This window comes from Oryx dammah, unplaced genomic scaffold (assembly GCF_014754425.2).
Source record: "Oryx dammah isolate SB20612 unplaced genomic scaffold, SCBI_Odam_1.1 HiC_scaffold_24, whole genome shotgun sequence".
Classification (NCBI taxonomy): Eukaryota; Metazoa; Chordata; class Mammalia; order Artiodactyla; family Bovidae; genus Oryx; species Oryx dammah.
In genome coordinates this window covers 45,917,302-45,940,543 of record NW_024070208.1, presented here as the reverse complement: position 1 = coordinate 45,940,543, position 23,242 = coordinate 45,917,302, and the positions used below count along the sequence as shown (strand labels likewise).

Here is a 23,242-nt window from a genome sequence, read left to right as displayed (position 1 = left end):
GTTTATTTTTTTCATCATGGTTTATGCTACTTAATATAGTTTCAGATCTACCTTGTTTCAAGTTGTCATAGTTTTTGGACTCTTTTCTTACAGGTTTCTCCATAGTGATACATAAAATCTCACAGTCTAGACTTTATCTCTAGTTTAAATTTTGGGAAAATAGAGAATTTAACAAATGGACAAGATTTATAATAAGACAGAAGGGATGAAAAGTACATTCCTCTTGTAAACCCACTGATAGTTCTGGGTTCAAGCCAACTATTGTCCAAGTATGACCATAAGTTCAGTATTACCGTATGTGTTTTCTGAGGTAATTCAGAAATACATATTTTTATATAAAATGACAGATTTTAAAAACAATATGGAAGCCTTAACAAGGTAAACAAGTTCATTTGTGTTCTCTGATAATAGTAAATCAGGAAAACTTCTCTCAATCAAAAAAACTCACAGTGTGTCAGATTTTCAATATATAAACCACATTGAAAATAACAAATCACAAGTAAAAAGAACAATTCTCCAAGCTTTTTCAAGTGAATGCAGTGACTTCTCCTACCTTCTTTGAATTCAGACATACTTCTGAGATAGAATCATGAGACCTCTCTGCCTATACTTTTTTCAAATGTGTGCAGTTCAGATTTATTTGATTTTATCAGACACTTTAGTGGTGTGACTATTGTGAAGCATTAAAAATGCCTCTCTTTTTTGTTTTAACAATTCTAATCTCTTAATTTATTATCATGAGAAACATTTAAATATATTGCAGAAAGTGTTAGTCACTCAGTCATGTCTGATTCTTTGCAACCCCATGGACCGTATCTCACCAGGCTCCTCTGTCCATGAGATTCTCCAGGCAAGTATATTGGAGTGGGTTGCCATTTCCTCCTCCAGGGTCTCTTCCCAATCCAGGGAACGAACCTGAGTCTCCTGCCTGTCCTGCATTGCAAATGGATTCTTTACTGCTTGAGCCATCAGGGAAGTCTCAAAGCATTGATTAATTATACATTATAGCTCCTTGGGTTTTATTACCCTAAGAATTCAGACTCAATCTTGTTTAACATATCCATGTTTCAGAAAATAAAGAGTGAAGTAAATGTGATAAATAAAAAGAATAATGTTAATGGCATGGCACTCATATGCTTATGGTCTTTTAGAAAAATTTTGTATAATTTTTCATAGCTTTCCCAAGTGGGACCTTATTTAGATGTGTGATATATTCACATTAACTTTCCAAGATTTATCAGCAGTAGAATCAAAATGTGACTATAGTAAACTATTTCTGTATATCATATAACCCCACTATTTTTAGACAGTTTAATATAGCCCTACAGTGAGTTACAACACAGGGAAACTTTAATGAGTGACTTATTAGTCCTTGTTATACCCATTAATGCATCAAAGGAGGGCAAGGTGGCCCCGTTGCATTGAACTTATTTGGGGGCAGGCTAGACAGAAACCTCCTCACTCGCTCTCAAGAAGTTACCTTTGTCAAGTCCAAATTCAGAACATGGGATTGGTCATTACCAAGTCATGGCCCATACGGTGACAAACTATCCATTCAAAAAAAGTGAAAACACTAAGGAAGATGAGCTATCTTGGTAACAACAGAGCAAACATTGTTTTGATCCAAATATGGGAATAATATTTTGTTTAGTTTTCATATTGTCTCATTTTATAATTTCACATCCACAACAATCTTGACTAATTCCAAAATACTATTAACATTGATGTATACAGTGAAAAGGTTATAAAATTAAAATGTTATGAAAATTGATGCTTCAGTGTCTGTAAATAAACATACACAAACTAGGTGAATATTTTTAGAATGTTTATATACTTATATTGTAGTATAGCCAGTTTGGGGGGGTTTTGTTTTTACTATAGTAAGATCACATAAACATCATGGCTAATTGCCCACTTCGATCTCAAATGCACTTCTTATTTGCCTTGTTTTCAATAGTATTTCAAAACACAATTCTATTATTTTGTGAGAAAATTAGAACACAAGCATTTATTTAAAGAAACAATTTACATGAAAAAGCTGTGTTTTATCACAACTCAGTTGTCTCCTTTGCATGGTATTTTTACAAAACAAAGGTAATACAAACACCTTTCCCATTATTTTCTTAATGTAAAAATTTTATAGTCAACAAAAGAGGGAAATTTTATCTCATCATTCCACACTTTTATATTTTAACACTTGTGGTGCTGTAACATGAAACATTAGGGAACAAGTATACATGCAAATTCACCAGTATTTAATGGATCAGTGACTGTTTCCATTCAGTTCAGTTCAGTTGCTCAGTCGTGTCTCTTTGCAACCCCATGGACTGTAGCACGCAAGGCTTCCCTGTCCATCGCCAACTCCTGGAGCTTACTCAAACTCATGTCCACCGAGTCAGTGATGCCATCCAACCACCTCATCCTCTGTTGTCCTGGTCTCCTCCTGTCTTCAATCTTTCCCAGCATCAGGGTCTTTTCTAAAGAGTCAGTTCTTCGCATCAAGTGGCCCAAGTATTGGAGTTTCAGCTTCAGCATCAGTCCTTCCAATGAATATTCAGGACTGATCTTTAGAATGGACTGGGTGGATCTCCTTGCAGTCCAAGGAACTCTCAAGAGTCTTCTCCAACACCAAGGTTCAAAAGCATCAATTCTTCAGCGCTCAGCTTTCTTTACAGTTAAACTCTCACATCCATACATGACTACTGGAAAAACCATAGCTTTGACTAGACGGACCTTTGTTGTGAAAACTGAAAATGAGTGATTATTGTTTTTTACTATTTGCAGCATTTATGATTTCTCAATAAAGTAAGTTAGCAGTATGACAAACATGGGCTTCCCTTGTGGCTGTTGGTAAAGAACCTGCCTGCAATGCAGGAGACCCAGGTTTGATTCCTGGGTTGGGAATATCCCCTGGAGAAGGAAATGAAAACCCACTCCAGTATTCTTGCCTAGAAAATTCAGTGGATAGAGGAGCCTGGTGGTCTACAGCCCATGGGGTCACAAAGAGTCGGACATGACTGAGCGAATTCACTTCACTTTCACATGAAGGAAAATAATAGCAGTGCCCAAATCGTGAATTTAAACTGCAATGAAATCTTAAAATTGCCGTTCTCATTACTTTCAATTAAGTATTTTTCATCTACTCTCTCTTCCTAAAACTCCTGTAACTTTACACCTCCTTGCAATTACTCTAAAATCTCCACTGCAGTAAGGAATGGAAAAAACATAAATAAGTGTGCTTTTTCAACATAGCTTACAGACTTGCTGTCAATATCCTTTTCTGAAAATTATCTCATGAACATTTGGGTAGAACAAAAATTTTATTTTATTGTATTTATTTATTTTTAATGTATTTATTTATTTTTTATTTTACTTTACAATTCTGTATTGGTTTTGCCATACATTGACATGAATCCACCACGGGTGAACAAAAATTTTAAATGGTTGTCTGTGGAAAAATGAAGGTCATTTAAAATATATATAACATGTACATATATCTTCTTGAATTTTCAAAGTCCATGTTTAGTATTTTGCTGACTCTAAAAGCCCTGCAATAAACAATGTATTGCTTTAAAATTAATATATTCGATTAAAAAGTTGAACTATTATTTAACTTTAATACTAATGTAGTTTTTATGTTTTTTAGTATTTAATCTGCTGTAACTAATTCATTTTAACATATGCTGATTAAGTGCTGGGGCCAGAAAAAATGCAAAAAATAACTCTTCTAAATAATTCATATTTCCATGAGATATAAACAAGCATAAATAATTCTAATAAAATACATATTGAGTTAATTTCTGTTGATAAAGTTGTGGGGTGTCAAGGTGTTCAGGGATGGTAGGGACTGTAATTCAAATTTTACTTACATAAAAATATGCAATATTTATATATCAAAAATTTTATAAGAAACAGGAATGATTTTAACAAATTAAAATATGACTATATCATGTGTCTTCACTTCTCTTTCTTTAGAAATTAACATATATCATAAACATTTAAGGTAGCCAAACTTCCAAGTTTTTCAAATAGAATTCACCTGTAGACTTGTTTATAGGAACTCACTATTATACTATTGGGAACATGCATGTTCCAAGACTTAAAATTAATTTAATAGATTACATCTGAAATTACAAAATTTGACTTTTTTCCTTAAAGTTGTAAAAGATGTATCATTCTCTTTTCATGAATAATACTTTGATCTATTGCTTCCGAAATGTAAACAAAGTGCTTTCAGAGCACAAACAAAGCAATTAATTCCAATTGCATGATTGGTGAAGATTCATTTAAGTCTGGATATGTAAGTCATAAGTCTAAATCTCTGAGAAACCATATTATTGACATATTTTATATAAATTTTGAAAACAAAAGGAATAAATATTACAGCTGCTTCTGTTTAAGACTCTCAACAGATTCTTAAACAATATTTATTAAAATAAAAACCTGCTCCCTTGTTTATATCTGAAATAAAATATATTGTGTTAGCAAAAAATTCATTCAGATTTTTCCACAACATCTTAGGAAAAATCATGAAAAAACATTTTGGCCAACCCAATACTAAATCCTAAATATAAACAATATAAATATTATATAGGAGAAGTTGGTAAAGAGTGAGAATAAAGAGGTAAAGAATGTAATGAATTTGGAAGTGAGTGAGATATTGAAGATTTAAACTTTGGTATTGTGCAAGAAATAGATTGGAGGTTGAAATACAAGGGAAAATCAAAATGCAGGGCTTAGGAAATAGTGATTGGTGATTTGAAATTGATAATCTAGAAAAGAGATCCAGGTTAAAGCATAGGATGATGAGTTTGCCTTCTTGCTTCTGGCTTTGATATGACAGCTGAGCATTTCAGCAAGCTGAAGTACCCATGTAGGTAGACATAGAGCTGGAGCTTGAATGAGGTAATTTGAATGTAAGGTCTAGATAAGAGACACAGCTTTGTTCACCATTAAAGTCTTATGTAGGAAATATAGAATCTCTTTGCATGATTTTGATATTGTCATTCTTCTAAAAAAGGCTACAGTATCAAGCCACCCTCCCCACACCGGAAGAAGTGATTGTAATAAGTAACAAATGCAACATTGGGAAGCAAAGTATACTCAAATGGTTATGAGTTAACACATTCCTCTCACATTGCACCATCCTAATTTTAATGAATGACCCAATATATATATATTTTTTAAACAGAGAAAACATAATGTAGCTTTTTTTTATGGCAGTTAGAAAGGATGGATTACTCACCACTGAAGTTTGTCCATTAAAATGAGTGTAATAAAACTGGAACAAAATATTTACAGTGTTATGTTATACACATAAAATTAGAATAAAGAATGCTAAAAATACATAGTGGTATATTAGATAATTCATATTTTGCCTTAGTTGTTTTGCATCTTTGTTGATTCTGCAGAATTTACCTATGACAAAATGTCAATTCAACTCTTGCATTAAGAGACATGTATTTTTCATGATACTGTTTCATATGGCGATATGTTGAATACTAGTCCTTTCAAGTAATCAGAGTACATTGAATAGAGTCATAAACAAAAAAAGCAGCAATCATTTACCCTCACTGTTAGCGTTACCCTCTAATGCATGGACATTCTTTGCAATCATTTAGGCAGCATAATACATTCTTATTTTGATGAAGGGAATGTAAAAATTACATTTATTTGTTTTTAGACTTAGTAAGTAATGAAGTGCTCATATAATGATATTCCAAATTATCATAACATATTAGTATTATTTCAAGCTTTAAGAGGACTATGATTTTTCAATACATAAGGCATTTGGTAATAGAGTCATCAAGTCTGATTAGAGTTCCAGCATTTAGTGAATCCTCATCTGAGTAGAGAAATCCTAAAAAACAGAACCTGTTAAATAAGCCTGTTAAAGTAGGGAATGCTTCATTCAGACACCATGATGATACCAAAGACTGAATGAGAAACAAGGAAGTTTTATTATCCAAGACTTAGAGCTTTATATTTTTATACTAGACAAGTAATTTAGGGTTAACGTAAAATAGGCTGAACAATTGGGATGTCCAAGTGTCACTAGGAAATAGCCCTGAAATTAAGAGCAGCATTTAGGCCCTGCTGCTGCTGCTGTCGCGTCAGTCCTGTCCGACTCTGTGCAACCCTATAGACGGCCTCCCACCAGGCTCCCCCATCTCTGGGATTCTCCAGGTAAGAACATTGGAGTGGGTTGCCATTTCTCTCTCCAATGCATGAAAGTGAAAAGTGAAAGTGAAGTCGCTCAGTCATCTCTGACTCTTAGCGACCCCGTGGACTGCAGCCTACCAGGCTCCTCCATCCATAGGATTTTCCAGGCAAGAGTACTGGAGTGGGGTGCCATTGCCTTCTCTGATTTAGGCCCTATGGTAGGGAAATAAATATTTTATTATAAGGAGTTTTGATGCAATTCTAGATGAGTTCCTTAAATCCATAATGCTTCTTGAAATCTAACCTTAATTCAAGATATAATGATGTACGTGGTGATATAACTTAATTTATTCATGTTACAGTTGCTAGTGAGGGGAAAATTAGGCAACAGTGACAGTAACCACAGCCACAAGCTATTAATTTTAATGGAAATAGTGGGCTATGCTACAATGACCCAGGGCAAAATTTCACAATGGGCATGAAATATACATATATCAGCATTTATTTTCTTTCTAACTATATGCACATTTATTATAACATATCAAGATGTTTATTTGTAGAGTTTTTGTGTTTATGCTTTTGAAACTGCATTTTTAAAAATTGCTAATCTCATGGAATTTAGTATATATTGAAAACTCATAAACACAAGTTGTAAGTCTAGAGTGCTCAGATGTTTCCAGAAACTCTTTGTCTACAGGGACAGATAATTTATAAAATGCAAACTTATCTATTAACATTGCATATTTTGGTGATAACACATTTTGTCTTTTTCTTGTTGCTTTCCATTTTAGAAAATATTTAGTGTCTTAATTTGTTATTATTTGTGGCTATTTTGTTGATATTTTACTGATCAATTTGCAAAGAATTATGTTTGTGTCATTGGAAACCAGGCAATATAATAATATTGCTTCAAATATTGCAAGATATTAGATATAACAAAAGTTGAACTTGTCTAATCATTACTACTGAACCACAGATTCTGAAAGACATTACAATGATTGTCTGATTTCTAGATGGTTTTAATAGAGAGATTTAGATTGTTTTTTCTTCTCTTTCTTGCCTTTTTAAATAGCTCATTACATGGTAACAATCCCAGCAGTATGGAGCTATGAAATTTCATAGGATGGTTACTTCTGTCACATTGTATCAAGTGATTTGATACAGTCATTCTGAAACAGTTTAATGTAAGAATTAGACTATTGCACTTTATTGTCTTTATTTCTGAGAAGGTCACAATATATCATGAAATAAGATCATCAGTCTTTGAGAAAATCTGTTTTATTCCCAATAGAATCAAATTACTCTAAGGTAGTATAAGTAATTTCCATTTCCACAGATATACATTTACATATATATTTAAAATACCAAAACAAACCTTTTAAAATTGTGAAAATAAATATTCTGTGATTTAGAATAGCTTATGTAATTAATAGCAGGCTAGAGAGTGTTTTTTAAAAAATCATTTTGATATAATAAGGCAAGAAATATCATACTGGGAAATATACAGTTGGGTTTTGCTGTTTCTGTGAAATGCAGGGATGCTTGCAGGAGCACTCACAAGGCAGCATTTGGCTTGGTGAGTTCCACATGACCCAGAGTTGGGTTATCAATCCTTTCTGTGTTCTAAAAGAAACCAAGCTAAGATATACTAAAGAATTGTAAGTCATAAGAACTGACATATTTACCTGTGACAATGACCAGCACACGTTGATTACACCTTGATTATAAAAGAAGTTGTTCACTCACTAAATCATGTCTGACTCTTTGAACCCCATGGACTGCAGCACACTGGGCTCACCTGTCCTCCATAATCTACCAGAGTTTGCTCAAATTCATGTCCATTGAGAAAGTGACACTGTCTAATCATGTCATCCTCTGCCACCCCTTTCTCCTTTTGCCTTCAATCTTTTTCATTCAGTTCAGTTGCTCAGTCAGGTCCATTGCGATTCCATGGACTGCAGCATGCCAGGCTTCCTTGTCCATCACCAACTCCTGGAGCTTACTCAAACTCATGTCCACCGAGTCAGTGATGCCATCCAACCACCTCATCCTCTATTGTCCTGGTCTCCTCCTGCCTTCAATCTTTCCCAGCATCAGGGGCTTTTCCAATGAGTCAGTTCTTCACATCAGGTGGCCCAAGTATTGGTGTTTCAGCTTCAGCATCAGTCCATCCAGTGAATATTCTGATTTCCTTTAGGATTGACTGGTTTGATCTCCTTGCAGTCCAGGGGACTCTCAAGAGTCTTCTCCAACACCACAGTTCAAAAGCATCAGTTCTTAGGCGCTCAGCTTTCTTTATAGTCCAACTCTCACATTCATACATGGCTACCGGAAAAGCCATAGCTTTGACTAGATGGACTTATGTTGGCAAAGTAACGTCTCTGCTTTTTGGTTTGTCATAACTTTTCTTCCAAGGAGCAAGTGTCTTTTAATTTCATGGCTGCGATCACCATCTGCAGTAATTTTTAAGCCCAAAACAATAAAGTCTCACTTTTTGCATTATTTCCCCGTCTATTTGCCATGAAGTGATGTGACCGGATGCCATCACTTATGCCATCTTTCCCATAATCATGGTCTTTTCCAAGGAGTTGACTCATTGCACATCACATGGCCAAAGTATTGGAGTGTTGATTATATGTTGTAACACAACAAATTACTTCAAAACTTCATGGCTTACATCACGCATTATCTCACCTTTTCTATACATGAGAAGTCTAGAAGGAACTTAGTTGGGTCCTATGCTTTCAGGTGTCTCCCAGGTTGCCAACACTTTTGGAAAGGGCTTCAGTCATTTCTAGAGTCAACTGAAGCAAGCTCCACTTCCAAACTCAGTCATATAGCTGTTGGCACACCTCATGTTATTAAGATTGTTTTACAAAGGGCCTCAGGTCCTTGTTGGCTGTTGGCCAGAGGCCATGATCAGGTCCTTGTCAGATGGACCTCCCATGAGGCAACTCAGTACATGTCAACCTACTTCATCTGATCAAGCAAGTGAAAAGATCCAGAGAAAGAGTATCTTCCAGCAAGATGAAAGTCACAGTTTTTACAGCCTCATCTTGGAAGTGACTTTCCATCACATTTGCCATATTCTCTTCATTAGAAGTAAGTCTTTAGATAAAGTCCACACTTTAAGGGGAGAAATATCTCACAAGGATGTGACTGCCAGGAGGCAAGGAGCAGTGGTAGCCATTTTAGAGGATTCCTACCATAAGGATTATATAGTAAATAAAATTGTCAAGGTACCTGGTAAGAATGGGATCAGCCCACTGAGTATTATATAATTAAAATATTTCATGTATTCAGAAATGTATGTAAAGGTAAACCAGATGTCCACATCAGTCTTTGGTGGTAATCTTATCCTTGGTTCATGTTTTAATGGACATTTATTAAGACACGGCTGAACAACTCTGACAAACACTCAACTGATTCTCATATTCTTTCTTTAGATATGACAATTCTATCAGCACACTTTCTTGCCTGTTTGCTAATCTTTCTTTATACTATAACACTACATATCTCTAAATTGATCCCTTATGTTAATTTTAGAGTTAGTGCACAGAGAACTATCTTATTTAATAGTTATTGTACATGTTAGTGTTCTCACCCATGTACGATCTAAATACTTGATGATTCTATTGGATGAGATGTAGAAAAAAGTTATTCCCTATGAAAGTGCCATTTCTTCAGTTAAAACAATTACCATACTTATTGAAAACATTTGCAACCTTTCACTGAAGTTTGACATTTGTCAAGTTTAACACTAGAACGGCATTTTGGTTTAGCATTGTTTAAATGTTAAATCAAGCTCTAGATATTTAGAACTTTGTTCATTCACAATTACTTCCCTAAACAAATATAACTTTATTAAAATTACTGAATTAGTCATGCTATAAAAAATAAGCATAAAAATGCTAAACTTTTAAAAGAAGGATGATTTTTCCCTGGCCAAGCTTAAAATAAAATAACTAAACTCTGACAAGAACTGTTCTAATTGCCGCTTTTGGTTGTTCACTAGAGAAAACAAATGTATTTATTCTGAAAACTCAATTTATTCACTGCCAACTTTCCCTGTCTCTTGCAGTTTTAAAGGATCAAATGCTTGATTTGAAAGATCCTTGCTCCCCTTTTTAGCAGTATCTTATTTTTATCAAATAAGGCATCACTATTTTTATGTTTCTATTTTTATTCATCATAGTCCATCATCACTAAGGTTCAGCTATTCCTCAGATTATTTCCTTCCATTCCTGTGTCTTAGTTTTCTTTCTCCCAGAAATGAATAAAAGGATGGAGAAAGTAAATACTTCACTGTGCTTCACTTTGCTGAAGTTGGGAGGTCTCACCTTACAATCAGGACAAGGTAACCTAAGTGCAAAACACCCCATTTTCACTTGCTGGTACATTAACCACTCTGATGGATTCTCACTTGTTACTAATGAATGCTTAATTAGAACACACATGCACAAATACTTTACCAAAGTAGACCTAGCAGCAATTTTCCTTTATTTACAGAAACTACAAGTTTAAGGAGGTCTGTGTTATGCTTTGCTTTTGTTTTTGATAAACTTTTAAAAGATAAGCTGTGTTTCAAATAGTTAAACAGAACACTAATTTCTTTATACCAAGTGCACACTAGCCTACACAGCCGTCACCAACTAAGGGGTAAGACAATTAAGTAGACTTCATAAACTTTGCAATTGTAAATTTACCTTTCAAACATAATGGGCCAATAGACCAGAATCCAGCTTATATTCTCACCCTCAGTCCAATAATTTTCATGAATCTGAACCTGGTTTTTCTGGAGAACTCTATTAAGAAAATCACCCAGCATCACCTCACTATCTGATATTTGAATAGAACTTTTTAAAACCTTGCTATTAAGCAGAAAGCATATTTACTGTGAGAATACAGCTCATAGAATCAGTGTAACAACTGTGCACATGGCTAGTGGAGAGGATAAATCTTCAACTAGTTATAAATAAATATCTGACATTGGTGACTATTAAAATTTCATTTCACTTAGGCAACCTATTTTATATTTTATTCATTTCCTCTTAGGAAACCTATTTAGTTTTAATATATATTTAAAAAAAAACTACTTACAGAAAAGCTAAAAATTTTTGCAACTCTCATATGCACTTTGCAAATCTTCACCTATTGTTAATGTTTTTCTTCTATATACTTTATAATTTTCTCTATCTGCATAATATTTTCTGAAGCATTTGAAAGTAATATGTATAAACCATGGTACTTTACCTGTTATATTTACCCATACACATTCTAGGGAGTACTTATTAAAAATAAGGATTTTTCTCTTATACATAAATACAGTGTATTTATCAGCCCAATAACCTATTTTATTGACACAAAACTTTTATTTAAACTGATATTGACACTCTAATCTTGTCATTTGAACCAATCATGTCCTTTATAGCATTTACAGCATTCCTAAATCCAAATTAAGATCACATTATGTGTTGTTGTAATTTTTCTTTTGTTTCTTCGATTGTATGCATTTCCTTGGCCTTTTAAAAATTGTAAAAAAAATTGTAAAATTGACATGTTTGAAAAAAGTCTTAAGAGAATGTTTCTCATTTTGCATTTGATATTTCCTCTTGATTAGACTCAGATTGTGTATTCTATACTGATATGCAAATAGAAGTATGAAAGTGAAATTGAAGTTCTATCTGACTGTTTGCAGCCCGTGGACTGTAACCTACCAGGCTCCTCTGTCCATGGGATTCTCCAGGCAAGAATACTGGAGTGGATTGCCATTTCCTTCTCCAGGGAATCTTCCCGACCCAGGGATTGAACCCAGGTCTCTCACCTTGCAGGCAGACGCTTTAACCTCTGAGCCAAATAGAAGTATAGGTAGAGTAAAAATAACTTGGCAGAGGGCAAGAGTTTGGATCCTAGGGCAAGTGTTGTAAAAACACTTAGGTCTTAGTAATACAATGTATAGGATCCAAACCCTGTCTCCATGAGTATAGGCCAATCATTCACATCTAAAACATTTTAATAGAGGGCTAATTTTTAAAACATTAAGCATAGATTACCTGGTTCTTGGTGAATAGACAAGCAGTAAATAGTTGACAATGATGAAATTCAAGCAAAGGGACACTTTAAGAGACCTACAATAAGAACGTAATTTCTTAGAAGAACTAGATACTTTAAACTGACTAGTCATTTGGAAAAATTATTTTGCACAGGGCTGGAGTTGACTAACTCCAAGCTTGCTAAGATTAACCATAGACCTCTGTACATCTTCAAGTGCCTTCTCTCCACATTTTTAAGCTCAACTCTCATTACTGGTTTTTCTGTTTAGTTTCTATTTAAAAAGAATGTGTGATTAGATCAGGCTGCTCAGTGATGTTTCCTTCTAGCTCCAATACCTCAAGTCTAATTCCACTTGCTTCAGTTTGTCAGGATGTCAAAGTTCCAGTCTTTCCCCCTGTAATTGTGCTTGCGTGCCTTTGTGCTAAGTCACTTTAGTTGTGTTCGACCCTTTGCGACCTTATGGACTGTAGCCCACCAAGGATCCTGTGTCCATGAGACTGTCCAAGCAAGGATACTGGAGTGGATTCAGGAAGACCCCCTCCTCCAGGGGATCTTCCTGACCCAGTGATGAGACCTGTGTCTCATGTCTCCTGAATAGGCAGGTGGGTTCTTTACCACTAGCGCCACCTGGGGAGGTTTACCTAGAGTCGAATAAGTTTTTTCATGTGTAGAAAGGGATTTATTTTTATTGTTTCTGTTTAAAAATGTAGCTACCTTTTTACCGTATGTATAGTAACTTTAGATAATCTTCTGTTCTCAGAGCATGTTTTAAACTAGAAGATGTTCTCATACACTTTATTCTTTGAAGAAAACTGAAAAATTTATAAAAAGCAGTTCTTGTTTACAAAATTGTTTACAATATTAGCCACAATCAAGAGCTTTACTTCATACTAACTTTGTAATAAACACGATATTATCTACTCTGATTTCAAATGAGCTGGACCATTTTGGTCCATTAGGTAATCCATTACCTACTGCCTGTACTAGTATATTTGGCTTCTGTATAAGATACTCTGCTTGGTGTGCCTTCTTACACATAGTCTGTGCCCACTCTCTAGAATGGCACCAGATGTGTACAGAGTAAGCATTCAAAAGGGATCTGATGTCCAGTCCTTTCTCATTTTCACTCAACTTTGTGGGCTGCAGGTTATGCAACTATCTAAAATTCAAAATCTGTTGCAACTTCTTCAGTTTTTGTCTTTTCATCATTTTTGAACACAACCTTGACCATAACTTCTGGAAATCACTTATACAGTTATTATCTGCATTTCATGAGAAGAAATGATATTTACTCAGTATCCTCTTGTAAAAGAGCTTGTGCTGAACATCAATCTCTCTTAAAATATTTTTCATGTTAAATGTAGACTTTCTGTCTCTGCTTCTTTGCCTCAGCATTAGCAGAATGTTCTTACTCTAAATATAAAATTATATTAAAAAAGCAAGAAACAATATTTTCTTTAATTAGCTTCTTCCTTTAGGGGTTTTAGAAGAGGGGTTATGACTTGACAAAGATCCTTCCCATCTGTTTCTGTTTTCTTGCTTTTATTTTGACTTCCTTTCGTTGTCTTATCAAATATCACATGAATCATTAACTTTTTTTTCATCTCTTCTTTTGGTTTCCCTTACTTTATATGATTAAGACATTATGTTGAGAAAAGTTTGGGGCCAGTACATTTCATATTAGCCTAATATTCTTTAGGTAAATATTAAATGTTCTAGATAAATGATCTTATATGTTTGCCATCTGTTATATTCATATTTTTCTCAGCTCTGGAGTAGTAAGATATGGGCACATACAACTTTTTTGTGAAAGCAGCAAAATTCATTCAAATACAGGTGTCTGGATATAAGTTTTGACCAAATAGATGCTATTTTTAATAAAGCTACTTCCTAACAGAAATGTAATTTATTAATCTTTTTGTGCAAAAAACAAAAAACAAGAGATCCTTGTGTATGTTTTCAAGGGAGTTCTATTCAAAACTGGAATATATACCTATCTGCATACTGAATAATACTCTTCAGTGACACAGTCTCTTGTTAATGTTTCCATGAAAGCATTGGATTTCTGGTGTAATCCACCTAAGCAATTTGAAATTGTTCCAATTTGTAATAAAATCACATCATATATTGTGATTGTTGTTGAACAAACTTCATTAACTTTTTAAAATAACTGATCAAGCTATTTAATACTTTAGTTTCATATATGGAATATGAGCTAAATTCTGTATCAGTTTATATGTATTAGATGTTATAAATAACTACATATAATAATAGGTACAAAATATTAAATCAGTGTATATGTATAACTGAATCACTTTTCTGTACACCTGATACTATCACAACACTGTAAATCAACAATACTCTAATATAAAAGAAAAATGAAATTTAAAAAGTAAATATAATTCACAAACACAAAACAGAACTATATTAAAACAAGATCAATTTTTATAAGTATTTTAAAATATTTTCTTTAACTCATCTGTAGATCTAAATCTGCATAACAGTAAGCAGCATACAAAAATTCATACCTGCAATAAACTATTCAGTGATCTAGATACTTACTTATTCACCAAATTAGAGCTGTAAGCATCAAATCACAATGAACTTTGGAACTATTAAAGGAATTTGTAATTTAAATAGTTTCACTCAATCCCTACTCCCACATGCTTTTAATTAGAAGAGACTTTTTAATTAAGTACTCCCATGCACAAAGTGCCGCTTGATGATTTTTCTGTCATATCAGCCTCCCTTACAAAAGCAAGTAATCATTGTGTCAAAGGAAGATATTTGCTCTGAAACCAAACTGTAAGAATTCTAGTTCTGATTTCAAGTTGTTCATTTGAGGCTTTGCATATTAAAAGGAAGCCTCTGTTTTCTGAGAACATGGTGAGAACAGATTTACAAAACAGGGAGACTGATGGTATCAAGATGTCTAAGGTTCAGTCCCTTCCTCTGCATCAGAGTCAGTGTATATCCTTCAGTAATCTTCCAACTGCTTTTTAGAGGAAGTGACATAATGGAATAGATGTGGATTCAAGTAAATATCAATTCATTGCATATCTGTTTGCTAGTTCTTTGAAAATATGCAGGATAACTTAATTTTTTTAGGCTTTAATTTGTAAAAGGCACTAAGGATACATTTTTTTTGTTGAGTTGTTGAAAAGATTAGATTTGAAATCTGTAAAGTGCCCTGAACACAATAGACTCTCAGAAAATATTATCTATGCTATTCATAATTATTATTACCTTTATTTCCAATTTGCATGCTAAGTCGCTTCAGTTGTGTCTGACTGTGCAAATCTATGGACTGTAGCCTGCCAGGCTCTTCTGTCCATGGGATTCTCTGGCAGGAGTGGGTTGCCATGCCCTTTTCCAGGGGATCTTCCAGACCCAGGGATTGAACCTTCATCTCTTAAGTCTCCTGCATTGGCAAACAAGTTCTTTACCACTAGCACCACCTGGGAAGCTCCTATTTCCAGTTGATTTGATCTTTAAAAAATTCTTACCCAGTTGAAATATCAGGGAATGATTATTTCATAAACCATGATCAGCATCAGGAAAAATATTTCTTGGTGGCCAACAAATACAGAAATAAAGATGATATAGGAAATGATAAGTAGATGTGAGATTATCTACTTAGAAATAAAGTGTAATGTACAAAAGACAGCCATGAAAACAAAACATAAATAACCCTCTGAGCTTCTAAATGCCAATAATACAACTCTGAATAATGAAGTCTTAGCCATGAAAATACTCAGAAGTTCCAATGATCTCCATCCTGTAGCTTGATTTGTAGGGCCTTCTTTAGGGCTCCATCACTTTGCCTACTGTTTGAAGAGTCAGGCAAGGACAGAGTATTGGAATACTTATTACATAACATAAAACCATGGCACAGTTTGCATTATGGGCCCATGTATTTTGTCTAGCACCCTTGCCATTAGGCTTGCTCTCAGGTGATTTGTTATCGGAGGCCTGAGGTAGACCTACCACTACTATTACTAAGTTGCTTTAGTCGTGTCCGACTCTGTGCGACCCCAGAGACGGCAGCCCACCAGGCTCCTCTGTCCCTGGGATTCTCCAGGCAAGAACACTGGAGTGGGTTGCCATTTCCTTCTCCAATGCATGAAAGTGAAAAGTGAAAGTGAAGTCGCTCAGTCGTGTCCGACTCTCAGCGACCCTGTGGACTTCGGCCCACCAGGCTCCTCCATCCATGGGATTTTCCAGGCAAGAGTGCTGGAGTGGGGTCCCATAACTCAGAAGCCTGATGTTAGCTCTCTGGGTACATCCATATGTGATTATTTGCTGTATGTTAGCAGGTCAATATAATTTCTCAGGAACAACATAAAATTACTTGAAACTTTTTTTTCCCTTACAGATTCTGATTTATCCATAAATATGTTTCAATAAGGGCTTCCCTGGTGGCTCAGTGGGAAACAATATTCCTGCAATGCAGGAGATGTGAATTTGATCCCTGAGGGGGGAAGATTCCCCTGGAGAAGGAAATGGCAACACACTACTGTATTTTTGCCTGGGAAATCCCATGGACAGAGGAGCCTAGCAGTCCATGGAGTCACAAAGAGTCCATGAACACAACCTAGTGACTAAGTAAAATGTTTTAATAAATATGACAAAATTATAAAGTAGAATTGCTTCAAAGTTAGGCTTTGTAGACAAAGAGAGAGTACTCTTTTAGAGTCTGTCTGTGCCTGATAAATTTCTATTTCCAGTTAATTCTAAGGCAGATAATCTCTGATATCTAAATATTATTGAACCATGGAAATGCCTTAACTATAACAATTGGAATCTATTTAATAGCCAGCATTTTTAATGCTTGATGCTTTCCACCTGTTAAGAACATGAGTCACAAATTTGAGACATATTTATTAAAAGTAATTGTTATAGTAGACTAAATACTGAGCACATAAATATGTTTATAATTTTTATAAACATATTTTGTATATGGCTGCAATAAAAATCTTACAAAATTATTGTTATATTTTTAATGTATATATTTTTGTTTTAAAATTTAGTTTCAGATAGACTTTAAAATCTCTAAATGCTAAAGGAATTATTTTTAGCACATAAGCATGTTAATTAATTAATTTCTCCAAAATTTTAACATTTGAGACTGCATTAAAATCTTTAAAGAAAGCATCATGCTGAAGCATTCTTCTTCTGATACTGATGGGAAAAGAATTATGGCTGCTGCTTTTGTGGGTCTCGCCATGTAAGAGACTTCTCATAGGTAACATCAAAGTGAGACAAAGTGCTATGAAGTTGATTCTTAGGGTGAGCTCTATTAAGAGATATTTAATAAGACAGCAATGCAAGCAAGGAAGGAGGAGGTACTTATTTTGAAGCTTCTAGAAGGAATAACAGACCTCAGCAGTGCAGAGCTTGGTGTGTGACAGGGTTACTGCATGAGGGAGAGGGGTGACAGATAAGATTAGAGAAGAAAGTCAATGCCAATGATATAGAACCTGAATGAAGAATCTGGCTAGTGGATCTTTTAAAACAACGTGTATGCTGTGTGCCAAGTCATGTCCGACTCTTTGCAATCCCATGGATAGTAGCTCACCAGGCTCCCCTGTCCAGAGATTCTCCAGGCAAGAATATTGGAGTGAGTTGCCATTTCCTTCTCCTTATAACAATGTGCAAAAATACAATGATTGATGATTAATGAATGACTTTTGTATAACCATTCTTTGCTACTGCATTCCTTCTCCTAATATGCTCTAGGTATCAATAATCTTTAAGGCTTTAATTTTTTTCTTTCATGGAAAAAGACTTTTAAGAATTCATAATCTTGAGATGTTAATTTTGAGCAAATTGTTTCTTTTCCACAAGTATTTTGAATGAGTTCACTGAATGAAATTTGAATTTTGAAGACAAATGTTTCTCCTCCCCTGTCTAATCTTAGGAAACATTTTCTATTAAAAAAAAAAGAATGAGAATGATATCTTCAACATAAGTGAATACATGAATGATAGAAATATTGAGATAAATTGGAAGGAAAGAAAAGCTGGGTTAAATTAAATAAAGACTAAGAATTAGAAAATTTTGGTTAAAAGCGCTAGTATGCTTTGGTTATTCCTATAATGTCTATTATAGATTTTAAAACCATTTAGTTGCTTTACTTAGTCAAAATCATTATCAAAAATATCTATTAGGAGTTCTGATTTTTAGACACATGATACTAAGAATGTGAAAAACTGAAGCTTTATTTTTAAATTTTTTATAATATTAGTTTATTAGGTTTATTTCTGCTTATTTATCTACTTTGTATATATAAACCACAGGAAAATTATATCTGATTTGTTCATTCATTTGTTCATTCAAACCCCATACTTATTGAACATTCACTGGGTGCTCAGATTATACCAATAAGCCAGAGTTCATAATATCCTGGAGGCAAAGCTAAAACATGTGGTAGGAATATACAGTTTTAGGTACATCAATATTTCTGTGAAGTAGAAAAATGGTTTAACATTGGTTTTAAGTTACTAATTACCACAGATTATGTATAAGCACACAATTAACTTAATGTTGAAGGTGAGATCTACAAATATTTAGACTGTGTTTCCTAAATCACTGTAGTTTATTTCTAGTTCCTTATGTATTAATTCTTAAAGTTACCAGACATTTCGCAAACATTTGCACTGCAATAAGCGTTTTTCAAATGTTTGAAAACTTTACTTTTCTATATACCTTCTACTATAGATATTAAATTATGTGAAATTTAAACATTTTATACAAATACTTTGAAAGTTTAAACCACACCATAAAGTGGACAGTTGAGAGGGTAATAGATTTATGTTTTGCTTTGTTTTTCCTCTGGATTTTAATTTCTTATTTATGCTTCATTCTAGTAGATTTATTGAAGATTTAATTATTTCTTTTTCACATAGCTGTATTTCTCAACTGATAAAAGTTGAGTAATATATTTGCATCTTAATATTTAATTATTCTATTAATCTCACTTCAAGGTGGAAAGATTATAGTTCATTGATATTGATGAAATAACCTGGATGACTTTCATATAAATAGCAACAAGTGTGCACACAAGTTGCATTACATTGTATATTTAACAACACCTCTCAGTCTTTCATAATGGAGATATATCTGAGTGAATTCAGAAAAAAATTGGTTCTGCAAGCTTGGAGGAAGTAATTGTCATTCAACAAATCAACTAGCTTTGCATATCAGTAACACACACACAGATACTCTTACATATTTTCTGAGTGCTCTGTACTGATATCAAAATAGCAAATATATATTTATGAGAATTTATGAAATGCTGTATTCTTTTCAAACATATAAACTCAATGTGATTATGAAATTGACTTTGAGAATATGTGAAAAATGTTGCTTCCTAAATAAGTGAAGATAGAATAAAACCCACAAATTTTATATTGGGTTGTGTAGTTTTTATTTTCACATGTGTTTCCAAGACGTCATATAATTATTTTTTGTTGTTCATTTTTAGATGGAAGACTGTATTTGAAAACTACTGTCATGTACTGAATCTTTCCTGTTGAAGAAACCCATGTTATAGTAAAGAACTCTGCAGTCAGACGTTCGTCATTGGAAAGTTTGGAAAAAAATAAAGTCCTTTTAAGGGAACTTCCTCAATTTTGTGTATTAATGTTCTTTAAAAGTTTAAGTATTCTACAAAAAAAAAGGTTTTCCTTTATTGATTTTCATCTGTGGTTCATACCAGAGACCTGAGAATGTTTGTAAATGTACAAGTATCAAACTTCATACAGTTAATAACTGCAACTTTGCTGCTGGACACTTGTATACAGTTTAAAAGCAGGTCTGAATAAGACCTACCTTTTTTTTTTAATGGAATGAACCATTTTCCTCTTCTGAAAATTCTGTATCTGAGCACATCAAGATTCTTGTAGCACTGGTCACCTAGACTTACAGAATTATGTCCTCCAGAAACCAGCAAGAATACTTGGAAATGAACTTGTAGAGGACATAGAGGATTCCTAAAAAGTCAGTAAATCACAGAATAATATTGTTACATTCTATTTTAAACTCTCTAACTGTGGTTTTTCTCCTGAAGATTTTTGTCTCATGTACTTTCCAAAAGACCAACAAATGGATATTGACAGCAACCCCGTGAAATAACATTTTGCATATCTGAAAAGAAGCATTGGATATAAGCCAAAAGGTTTCACTGAAGGTCTTTTTACCTTAAAAAATATATAAATGTAACATGTTTTCATTCCAAACTGGTAGTGGTATATAGAACTTAAAATGATCAGGATGCTTCTTCTTCAAACTGTTGGTCACATGTACAGTATATAAACATAAAACATACAAGGAAGGTATTATGTATGCAGTAGTATACTAGAGTTTAGGAAAATGAAAATTTTAGAAAATATGTTTTGTCACCCTGTTGGTCAGAAAGACACCTTTCTGGTTTTAACGCATGCAGGCATGTAAATATTTGTCTGGAGTCACAGTATTAATGAATGAGATCTTATGCATCTGGTGACAACAGAACTCTGTGTCAGCCACTTTTATTTGTATATTGAACCCTAGTTAGTGCCCCAAACTGCACTATTGAGAATGGATTGTGGCTGAATAGTAAATCAAAACACCAGAAATATTTTTATATGTTAATGTCATATTATGTTAATGTTGCTGAAAGACAAAACCTAACAAACTCTTGATCTTTGATGTATCAGTCCAATATCATGTAGCGCTGAGTGATAAAGTTCAAATGTGTTGTGCTTCCCACCCTGGTCAGAGGGAAGGGTGCCTATGTGTTATTTTCACTGTCTTCTTGAGAGTTACCATATGTGTTTTCACTTTTGTGCAGATAACTGGAAGTCAAGCTGCAAACAGTGCTTACTACAAGCTGAAGTTACCTTCTCTTTGTTTTTACGTACGTGGAGTTACACCTTTAAAGACTGAAATCATGAGTCAGTACAGTTGCTGGACATTTTATGATTTTGCTGTCATCTTAAATTTTATGATCCTAACATTATTTATTACCATAAATAGCAAAATCTTAAATGGCCAAGGAAACTAGCTTAAATATGTTTAAAGATAGTTCTCATTGGCTATTAATGATTTGGTTAAGAAATTAACATTATAGATACACTGGCACTAAGCTTCTATAGTTTTTAGGTCTTCCTTGCAATACTGAAACATATTTCTTTTGTGTAGCTCGCTATTAACCAGCTAAGGCCATTTTTAATACAATAAAAAGGTTATATATGCAGTTCCTATTTTTAGCTTGCTTAAAAGGGAGCAATATTTTTATTTAAAACACTGTTAGTAAGTGCTTTATAGAAACTTGGTTTTCTAAGCATAATTCTTCCATAAACATCTTTTGTTATTTGAACACAAGAGATTTTATTCCTTGTTGTATGTATCTCTTGCTTTTCCCTGTATGCAGTCTTTAAAGGATTATAAAACTTAAAATCAGAGGGACTTGTGGCAACCTTTTGAATCATACATTTTTGAAAGCTTTTTTTTAAAAGCCCACAACTTCCATAAGTAGTAATCAGCCATTGCTCTGCTTCTTGCATAGAGTCACCTGTTAAGTAGGTTAAATAGTTTTAAAATACATATTTTCCAGACCTTTGAGAATGCTTTAGTGTTTGGTTCACTATAAAAGGAAATTTTAGAAAGGAATAAAAAAAAAAAGCTATCAGCTATATGCTAAGAGAGAATCTTACTAACATGTTGTAAATATTACAAGTCAAGAAATGTTATTTTAAGTCTGTAACTTAAGTTTTTTACCCTTTATTAGTTATACAGGTTGGTTTAAAATTCATTTTTTGGTTTAAACAAGTAAAATTGTGCCCATTTTATGGTTTCCATGCTTTTGTAATCCTAAAATTATTAATGTCTAGTTGTTCTATATTATAACCACATTTGCGCTCTATGCAAGCCCTTGAAACAGAACATACTCATCTTCATGTAGGACCTATGAAAATTGTCTATTTTTATCTATATATTTAAAGTTTTCTAAAAATGATAAAAGGTTATTACGAATTTTGTTGTACAAAATCTGTACAAAAATCTGTTTTTACATCATAATGCAAGAATTGGAAATTTTTCTATGGTAGCCTAGTTCTTTGAGCCTGGTTTCAATGTGAGAACCACGTTTACTGTTATTGTATTTAATTTTCTTTTTCTTTTCAACAATCTCCTAATAAAACTGTCTGAAATCTCCCAGTGACTTTATTTATAGTTCATCTTTATTAAATTTTGTGAAATGCATAGCATTGAAGGAATATTTACTTTCTAATGGGAGGCATCTAAAAACAACATAAGTCAGCTCTTTACAATATGAAGGGAACAATGCTCAATGATTTTATTTAACATGCAACTGCTTCTATCTCTAATATGAATTACTGTGGTGAAAAACATCATAAAAGCACACTCTGTAGTTATTGTTTAACAAGCAGATTTTCCATATTTTGTTTCTTGCCAGCTAAGCAAACTGCCCACATATACATGATTTATTTATGTACATTTTTCAGTTTATGAAGCTGTTATTTGTACCTTTTTCCTTTATATTCTTATATTCCCATGATTCTTATTTCACAAAGCTTTGTGCTGAATAATGTAAAGGAGACATGTTGATGGAACAAAATATATTATTCCCATATCTATAGGAGTGTAGATTTGTAACTCTAACTCAGTGTTTTGTTTTTACTCTCTATCATTGAAAAAAAAAAAGGCTTTTAGAATCTTTGCAATTCCAATAGCCTTTAATAATATAAACGTTTTAACCAATCCAAAATGCCACACTTAAGGAAATCACAGATACTCTGTGAATACTCCAAACATTCTCAAAAGAATGGAAAATGATTTTTTTTCTATCTAAAGAAATTATTTCAATGAATTAACAAATAGTGATAGATCCCTAATAAAAATCTCAAATGTTTATTTGACCACTACAAACACATTTTTCTCTTCTGTCCTCACAGGTTTATGTTGGTAAGACTTGTATAGAATATCATATGGCCTCTGGATGTTAGCAGAATTTGGTGGTGAT

The 23,242-nt window shown here is 33.5% G+C and overlaps 1 protein-coding gene across 1 annotated transcript in view; it reads left to right on the top strand.

Moving 5' to 3' along the window:
- DACH1 (dachshund family transcription factor 1) overlaps positions 1-22,425 on the top strand; it is a 463,451-nt gene extending 441,026 nt beyond the window's left edge. The window contains exon 13 of the mRNA XM_040267265.1: positions 19,703-22,425. Within this exon, the coding sequence (XP_040123199.1) occupies positions 19,703-19,740 (38 nt within the window). The 3' untranslated portion in view covers positions 19,741-22,425. The remainder of the gene's footprint in view (positions 1-19,702) is intronic.
- Positions 22,426-23,242: the final 817 nt, after the last annotated feature.